The sequence below is a fragment of the Euleptes europaea genome, chromosome 11, assembly GCF_029931775.1.
Source record: "Euleptes europaea isolate rEulEur1 chromosome 11, rEulEur1.hap1, whole genome shotgun sequence".
Taxonomy (NCBI): Eukaryota; Metazoa; Chordata; class Lepidosauria; order Squamata; family Sphaerodactylidae; genus Euleptes; species Euleptes europaea.
The window spans coordinates 77,971,552-77,981,117 of record NC_079322.1 but is presented as its reverse complement, the minus strand read 5'-3'; the positions used below and the strand labels follow the sequence as shown (position 1 = coordinate 77,981,117).

Sequence of the window (9,566 nt, the reverse complement as noted above, 5' to 3'; positions counted from 1 at the left end):
CCTCACAGCACTGGGGTTAGAACATAAGAAAGGCCATGCTGGATCAGACCCAGGCCCATCAAGTCCAGCAGTCTGTCCACACGGTGGCCAACCAGGTGCCTCGAGGAAGCCCACAAGCAAGACAACTGCAGCAGCATTATCCTGCCTGTGGTCCACAGCACCTCATAGAAGAGGCCTGCTCCTCTGATCCTGGAAAGAATAGGGATGCATCATGACTAGTATCCATTTTGACTAGTAGCCATGGATAGCCCTCTCCTCCATGAACATGTCCCCTGCCTCTTAAAGCCTTCCAAGTTGGCAGCCATCACCACATCCTGGGGCAGGGAGTTCCACAATTTACGGCCCTGTTTCTGCTCACCCCTCCCAGCTAGGGTTGCCAACATACTTGGAGAAAAAAATGTCCTCTCCTTTTAACAGACGTTTGACAGGATGTTATTTACCAGCTAATGTTATTTACTTCCATGGTATGAAAAGCTTCACCTGTCTAGTTCCACGTACATTAAGCCTTTTTTAAATAGACAGGATATTCTTTCCAGGTCTGTTGGCAACCCTACTCCCTGGCTTTTTCCTCCCCCGCAGAGTTGTTGCCAGTCTGAGTAAGCAATAGGCCAAAGGTCTGGTTCCGTGAAGGCAGCTTCCCATGCTCAAGTGCTGTTTTCCGATATTGGTCAACCTGTCTGTGGACACGAGGAAAAGCTGCAGGTTTGAGGAAGTCGGCTCTCTTGGCCGCTCTGAGCCCATCACCTGTCTAGGACAGGGGCCTGCCAAGAGGTGGCCCCATCCTATAAAAAGGACAGAAAGCTCCTCTCCCAGTTTGTGGACAGAGGCAGCAATGGAGAGAGCCTGGGGAATTCTCTTTCTGGCCGGTCTGGCTGCTGCTGTCCCTCTGGACACCCCAAAGACCCTCGAGGAAGCCCTTTCACAAGTGATTGAGATCTACAACCGGGGCCCCAGGGTCCAAAATGCCTTCCGTCTCCTGGAAGCAACAGCTCCACTTGAACTGGTAAGTAAGGGCAGGGGAAGTGGCGAGGGCTCTCGCCGATTCCACCAAAGTGCAAGAATTTCAAACACTCTGCACAAGATAATTACACACGTGGGTAGCAAGATCTGAGCCCAGCAAAACCTTAGAGACTGACATGATTTTCCGAGCATGAGCTTTTGAGAGTTAAAGCACCATTCCTACTTGTATCTGACGAAGGGAACAGACTCTCGAAAGCTTCCACCCTGGAAATCTTGTTGGTTTTTTAAGGGGCTGCTGGACTCAAATCTTGCTCAAAGCTTGCTCAGCCTAAGAAGCACAGGGACAAATCTGCTCTGGAATTCTCCTCTGGACACTTTTGCGCTTCTCAGTCGCTTCTTTTCCACAATCAGCGGGAAGCGGCATTAAAATGGAGTGTTCCACACAGTATTTCATGCCGTGTTATATTCCCCATAACAAACCAACAATGTTCACCCTCTCAGATAGGATCTGGCTGTGGGTTTACTCAAAAGTATGTCCTTTTCAGCAAAGATTCTGCTCCCCACTGCAATTTTCCTCCTGCATTTTACAGCCGAAGCAGTGGGGGAGGGGGAACGTAAGCATTGCTTTTCTCTTTGCAGCCAAAGAGTTTTTGATGTTTTTCAGTTATTGTAATTTCATAGAAGAGCAAGATCTGGGTCCAGTAGCACCTTAAAGATCAGCAGTATTCCCAGGGTATGAGCTTCGGATAGTCAAAACTCCCTTGTTCTGATAGAAGTAGGAATGGAGATCCCTGAACCCTTATATCAGGGATCTCCGTTTTTATTTGTATTCTGACAAGGGCAGCGTTGCCTCTCGGAAGCTGATACTCTGAAAATCTTGCTGGTCTCTAAGGCGCTGCTGGACTCGAACCTTGCTCTTCTACTGCAGAACAACACAATTCCCAGCACCACAAAACTCCAGACACATGTTCTGTTGGCCATACGGACTTTGCAAAGGGTGAAGTGACTTGCTTGCTGGGGAAATTCAAACCACAACTTGATGGAAAAAATCCACCTCTGAGTTGTTAGTTGTCACAAATCACAGGCCATCAGAGATCCTCCACTTCTGTGCATAAAGTTTGCCCTTTATGGCTACTGTGGCCCTCAGCCACCGGGAGAACATAAGAATCTAAGAAGAGCCCCGCGGGATCAGACCCGTGAGGATCTATCTAGTCCAGCATCCCGTCTCACACAGTGGCCAACCAGTTAGTATGGAGGGTCAACCACAGGGCACAGAGGCCGAGGCTCTTCCCCTGGGAAGAATCCAGCGGATCTCATGTCTGATTTTCCTGTCAGGATCCCACCACCGGAACTCTTCAGCAACTGACCTTCACCATGCAAGAGACCACCTGCCCCAACTCGGAAAACGTTGTCACTGAGCAATGTGAATTCAAGCCCGATGGGGTAAGGAACAACCGGGGATCCAGGAATGGGCTTTCCGTGTGCTTTTTCCACTACGGACTTCTTCAAATTGGTGCAGGGGCTCAAACCCCACCCCAACCCCCGAGAACCAAACCTTCGCTCATAGAAGCCATCTCTCCTAGAAGGACTGGGGCTGATTTCCTCTCTTGGTACTAAGGGAACAGCACTCAGCTCAAGGCCATGGAAATTAATAGCTTTATGACAGCTTCACACATTCAAAAGTTGCCAACTCTGGCTTGGGAAATCGCTGGAGATTTGGGAGAGGGTTTGGGGAGGAGAGGGCATAATGCCCGAGAGTCCACCCTCCAAAGCTGCCATTTCCTCCAGGGGTACTGGTCTATGTCATCTGGAGATCAGTTGTAATAGCAGGAGATCTCCAGTCCCAACCTAGAGGTTGGGAACCCAGTTTGAGAACCACTGGAGTAGACTTTTTCCCTGTGTGGACTGTCTGCTTTCTTGCTCCCCAGAGAAGGCTGGTATTTCTGGAGACCTAACACATTTCCCTTCCTTTGCAGTTGATAAAAGGTTGCACTGGATACTTCTCCACCGAGCCGGGAAATCCTGCTATCCTTGTCAGTTGTGACAATGTGGTTCAAGAGGTGGGTCGTCCCCTCCGTTGATGTTGAGAGCTGTGGGGACAATTTCCCCTTCCTAGGAGCCACCCTCTGAGGGTCGTCGCGTCTCTTACATTGATAGGATGCCCCAGAAGGAGGCTGCTGGGCCCCTTCACTGTTCACACATTCTCTGGTTCGGCCCTTTCTCGTCTCTTTCACGAGGTCCAGAGTTCGAGGGAAAGTATCACGGATCAGGAGCCATTGGGGGCAGACTGGGAGTTTTAGACAGCCCTCAATCAAGCCGAGCTCCCCCCTCACTGGCAGTCTTTAAGCAGAGGCTGGACAAGCACTTGTCAGAGATGCTCTAGGCTGATCCTGCATTGAGCAGGGGGTCGGACTAGATGGCCTCTATGGCCCCTTCCAGCTCTATGATTCTATGAGAGTGGTCCCTGTGGAGCTGGTATAGAGTTAAGCACCCAAAAGGTCAAGAAAAAAGAAAGAAACACTCAAGGCCAAAAGTTATACGATTAAAAGTTAAACAATTAAAAGATGTTATCAGTGCACAACGTCCATATAAATTTATTACAAGTTAAAATCTATATAACACATATGCGGCCCTGGAAAAGCCTGCCAACTAAATATACTCATGTAACACAATTAGACAAAGAATCATACAATCAAACTCAGACCATACGTGTTTCTGGCCATACTGTCTTCTTCAGTGGTCTCTATGTGTTATGTAGATTTTAATTTCTAATAAATTTATATAGATGTTGTGCACTGGCATAACCTTTTAATTGTTTAACTTTTAATTACTTAACTTTTGGCCTTGAATGTTTCTTTCTTTTTTCTTGACCTTTTTGGTACTTAATTCTGTTTTTTAGGGTTAAGTCCCTCCCTTTTTTGGGTACAGCTGGTATAGAGTTGCCAACTCCAGTTTGGGAAATGCTTGGAGATTTGGGGGCCAAGCTAAGGAAGGTAGAGTCTGAGGAGGGAGGCTAGGAGGGAATCTACCCCCAATGCTGCCCATTTCTCCATGGGAACTGATCTCTGTAGTTTGGGCATCCATTGTAACTTGGGAGGGGGATCTCTAGGACCCGCATTAGGGTTCCCAGCTCTGTAGGGTTGCCAACCTCCAGGTACTGGAAAGAATCCAGACAGCACTCACACAATATATATTAAAGTACTTTAATATATATTAAAGTACTTCACTAAGGTGAAGGAAGGTGCAAAAGTGAACAATATATACAACAAGGTAATAACCAGATACACATATAGATATCAATAGCAGTCCAGCAGCAAAAAAGTTCAATGTATAAATATCCTGGGAGTCAGGTAAGTCAATGTCAATTCCTGAGTGTCCTGAGTAACAGGTAAGAAAATTTTTATACTCAAATACAGACATCTTTAGGTGTTGTAAATTTCAAACGCAATGGGCTTCTGGTATAGTCCCCATTTCAGAGTTTTCATCAAGCTTGATCAAGCCTCTTAGACAGAATGGCAAAGTAGACGTCTCTTTCCAATTCTGATGATACAAGCACGTGGTACTACTTGAAGCTTGATGAAAACTCTGAAATGGGGACTATACCGGAAGCCCATTGCGTTTGAAAATGTTCCGTGCTTTTTTGCGCAATTGAAAATACTTCGCGCCCTATTGTAAATTACCTTATTTGGACTGTTAACTTTTGTGCACCTTATCAGCCTTGTATATATACACCTACCTGTTTGTATTCTATATTACACCTTAAATCTTGCTCTGGACCTATATCTTTTGGATATATTTTACATGAGGTTTTCCTCAGAATACAATTGTTTGCATTGCTGTATATGTGCTTTATTTGAGCCTTACACAAGTACAATTCTTTGATTCCTGAACCACTTGGAGACTGGCAACCATACCCTAATTGGAGGTTGGCAACCCTCGAGCTGGTAGTGCTGCCAGGCCACTGGGTTTGGACCCAGACTCTGGCAACGATGCCAACAGATGTGGGGGGGGGGGGTTGCTTGGCTGCACCACCAGCGGTGTAGGGGCCACCCTGCTCAGCTATTCCCTGGCCACCAGTAGCCCTGTGAGGCAGTGCCCCGCCCCTAACTTTCCAGGTAAGTCCAACGGCCAATCAGCTTGGAGTTGGAAACCTTATGAGGACACATGAAAGCTTTTAAAATAATTAAAGACCTTGGATTGTTCCTAACCCCCAGCCCCAAATCCAAGGAGTTAATAATGTCCAAAATGCTTAAGGAAGAAGAAGAGTTGGTTTTTATATGCTGACTTTCTCTCCCACTTAAGGCAAAATCAAACTGGCTTGCAATAGGTGTGACTGGCCCAAGGTCACCTAGCAGGCTTCATGTGGAGTGGGGAAACAAATCCAGTTCACCAGATTAACCTCTGTCACTCATGGGAAGGAGCAGGGAATCAAACCCGGTTCTCCAGATCAGACTCCACCACTCCAAACCACTGCTCTTAACCGCTACATCATGCCGGACTGCATTACCCACATGGTTCCCACGGCCACAGAACGGCCACTAGCCCTTTACCCCCTCGCTTAGAATAGAATCATAGAGTTGGAAGGTGTTATGTATGCAAGTGGGTGTGGGTGCACAATGCAGGAATTTCACAATTCAGGGAAGCAAGGATACAGCAGCTGGAGCTGAGCCAGACGACTGGCAAGTGACAATTTGGGTTTGTTTTGGTCCCCAGCCTGTCCGCGTTACCCGATTCAGAGGACTTGGAGGGTTTGTGAGAGGCTTTTCAAGAGGAATTCGCTTCTGGGACTCCAATCAGTAACTGCAAAATGAGTCCAGTGATCGAGAAGGAAAAACCCTTGGAAGTTGGAAGTGAAGGGCTTTGCGCTGTCTCTTACCCTCAGACGTCTTAGCCTTGGAGAGCCAGAATGATAGATAGATGAGGATCCTGTGCCTCCCTTCTTTTCTACTGCTCTGTTGCTGTCCCTCTGATGGGCAGATTGCTATTCAGTTGCGATTTATATTCTTCTATAAGATCTTCTCTTATTACTCCATTGATTTCACACTTTCCTGTCTGTTCTCACGACTACCACTGTATCTGCTGTCTGGTAAGGATAAGGCTTTGACTCTATCCGTAGTTTATTATTTAACGGCCGCTTTGAAGAAACGCTGAAAGTTATAAGCAAGTTACGCCTAAATGCTTATTTGCATACAGGTGCTCTTTTTGTACTGGAATGGGACCTGGAACTGGCTATTCTCAGGGAATCTTCCATCCTTCCGGCTGGTCCCTTCTCTCTTCTCCATCTTGCTGCCATGAGAGCAGGACGTTGCTTCCCTGCATGTCCATCCATCCCAGTTTAGCAAGCTAGTTTAAATTGCTGCCTCTACTCTATCCTGTTTAGAATGGCGTTCCTTTTAATAAAGAATTTATATTCGTTTACTCAGTTAAAGAGACTCAGTGTTTTATTTCCTCAGCATAAGGTTGCCAACTCCAAGTTGGGAAACTCCTGGATATGGCAGAATTTGGGGAGGGGGTAGAGATCAGCAGGGATGTGATGCCATACAGTCCAGCCTCCTACGCAGCCATTTTCTCCAGGGGAACTGATCTCTGTCGTCTGGCGATCAGCTGTAAGACTGGGAGATCTCCAGACCTCACCTGGAGGTTGGCAAGTTTACCTCAGCATCACCCACCCACACCAGGCAATTCCGCTGAGCCACGTGCCTTGAGCTACTTCCATCACTGCAAGAATTCACTTCGTATAATTTGCTTTTGTTGAGGTAACCGCTGCCTCTTGTGTTCAATTGCATTTGCAAGAGGACATTACCCACAAAAAGTTATTCTAACGTTTGGTCACAAGGATGCTTTAAATACCTGTGCCTTGATCACCAGGCAGGTTGCCAACCTCCAGGTAGTGGCTGGAAGGTTCCCACACTGAAAACTAGCCCTTTAACCGTCGCTCTGCAGAGGTTCATAGGATTCTCCCATGGCACTGACCCGAGTAGTTTCCCGCCAATCATTTTTTTAAAAACCTGCCTAATAGCAGCTTGTTGCAATGCTAAAATGCATTTCAGAGGAAGTGCAGAATACCAACCAGAGAACCATTTAGACAAAACTATTTGGAAGGTTTTTGCTCAAGTAGGACTTGAAGCTGCCAATATTTAGCTTTGGGAGGGTAGCCATGTTGGTCTCCAGTAGAAGAGCTCGATCCGAGCCCAGCAGCACCTCAGAGAGCAACAAGATTTGCACCGTAGAGACCAATCCCCCCCAAATCTTGTTGGTCTCTAAGGTACTACTGGACTCATATCTAGCTTTGCCAATATTTAAATGACTTTACCTGACCTTAAATGACTTCCTGATCTGAGTTGACCCTGGGGAGCTGGAGAGCCAGCATGGTGTAGTGGTTTAGAGCGGTGGTTTGGAGCGGTGGACTCTGATCTGGATAACCTGGTTTGATCCCCCCCTCCTCCACATGAGCAGCGGAGGCTAATCTGGGGAACTGGATTTGTTTCCCTACTCCTCCACATGAAGCCAGCTGGGTGACCTTGGGCTAGTCACAGCTCTCTTAGAGCTCTCTCAGCCCCACCTCTCTTAAAAGTGCACATCCTGGGGCAGGGAGTTCCACCATTTAACTATGCTTTGTGTTAAAAAATACTTCATTTGATCTGTTTTGAACCTCTCGCCCTCTAGCTTCAGCAGATGACCCCGTGTTCTGGTATTTTGAGAGGGAGAAAAGCTTCTTCCTGTCCACTCTCTCCAAACCATGCATAATTTTATAGACTTCTATCATGTCTCCCCTTAACCGCCTTCTTTCCAAGCTAAACAGTCCTAAGTGTTTATTCAGATTCCCTCCCTTTTGCATGCAAAAGGGGTGTGTGTGTCTCCTTTTTATCAAAACTGGGACACGTGTGCAAACCCTGTCCCCCAACTTCCCTGGCTGGGCTTGAGTGTACTTTTCTCCCAGCTGGGATACAATCCCAGAAGTCAGCCAGGCTGGAGGGAGAAAGCCTCCTATGCAGGAAGACAATGAGGTAAGGCGGGGAAAATGGCAGGATTCAGCACCTCTCACCATTAGGGATGCCAGCCTCCAGGTGGGCTCTGGGGACCACCCGGAATTGCAGCTCATCTCCAGACTACAGAGATCAGTTCCCCTGGAGAAAATGGCTGCTTTGGAGGGGGGACCCTATGGCATCACAGCCCTTCTGAGATCCTTTCCCTACCCAGGCTCCATCCCCAAATCTCCAGGAATTTCCCAGCATGGAGTTGGCAACCTAGGAATGCTAGCATCCAGGTGGGACCTGGGGTTCCCCCGAAATTGCAGCTCATCTCCAGACTACAGAGATCAGTTCCCCTGGAGAAAATGGAATGTTGACTCTATGGCTTTGTGCCCCACGGAGGTCCCTGCCCTCCCCAGTCTCCACCCCCCAAAGCTCCAGGAGATTCCCAATCTGACAACCCAACCCCCTGAACCCCGCTGGTGAACAGGGAGGACCTGACAACTCTACTCACTAGGCATTCTGTTTTTGATTAAATGTGGTCACCCCTCCCCACTTTACGACTAAATGGACATGGAATGGCCCACCATATCTAGTTTGGCCTTCAGAAGGGGCAAGAATGAGTTGTTGGCACATGGAGGTCTGAAGATGCCATACTTAAATGTTTCCTGTTGACTTGTGTGGATCTTCTTCATAAAGACCCTGAATAATTTGTTTTAAACACAATAACCTCTGCAAGATTAGTTTTTGCTAGATAGTGGAAAAGGAACATCACCCCAAATAAACAGGAGTGGTTGGAGAAACTACAGGAATGTGCACATTTCAGTAAGCTACTGTATATTGCACAGTAAAAAGGTTGATGTTTAGAACATAAGAACATAAAAAAATAACCTTTCGGGATCAGACCAAGACCCATCAAGTCCAGCATTCTGTTCCCACAGTGGCCAACCAGGTGCCTCCAGGAAGCCCACAAACAAGATGACCTCAGCAGCATTATCCTGCCTGTGTTCCTTTACAGCACCTAATATGATAGGCATACTCCTCTTGATACTGGAGAGAATAGGTGTGCATCATTACTAGTATCCATAAGAACATAAGAAAGGCCATGCTGGATCAGACCAAGGCCCATTCAGTCCAGCAGTCTGTTCCCACAGTGGCCAACCAGGTGCCTCTAGGAAGCCCACAAGCAAGACGACTACAGCAGCACCATCCTGCCCATGTTCCACAGCACCTAATATAATGGGCATGCTCCTCTGATCCTGGAGATAATAGGTCTGCATCATGACTAGTATCCATTTTGACTATTGGCCATGGATAGCCCTCTCCTCCATGAACATGCCCACTCCCCTCTTCAAGCCTTCCAAGCTGGCAGCCATCACCACATCCTGGGGCAGGGAGTTCCACAATTTAGCTATGTGTTGTGTGAAGAAATACTTCCTTTTATCAGTTTGATAAATGGAACAGTATTCTGACCAGGATGGTGAATCGAATGTACAAACATCTGTATGACTTGTTTATAGAACTGGAGATAAGCTTGTAGAACTTTGTATCCAACTTCCTTTTTACTGAATTAAATTTTTATCTAAAAAATGATGTTGGCACTTGTTGTCCAATGACTCTAGTCATGAGAGTCTC

General features: G+C 47.1%; 1 protein-coding gene across 1 annotated transcript; it reads left to right on the top strand.

The window, feature by feature from the left end:
* Positions 1 to 832: 832 nt before the first annotated feature.
* On the top strand, positions 833 to 5,760 carry LOC130484255 (cathelicidin-3-like). The gene is made up of 4 exons (XM_056857157.1): positions 833 to 1,003; positions 2,296 to 2,403; positions 2,937 to 3,020; positions 5,674 to 5,760. Exons 1-4 carry the CDS (start codon positions 833 to 835, stop codon positions 5,758 to 5,760), a joined length of 450 nt encoding a protein of 149 aa, XP_056713135.1.
* Positions 5,761 to 9,566: the final 3,806 nt, after the last annotated feature.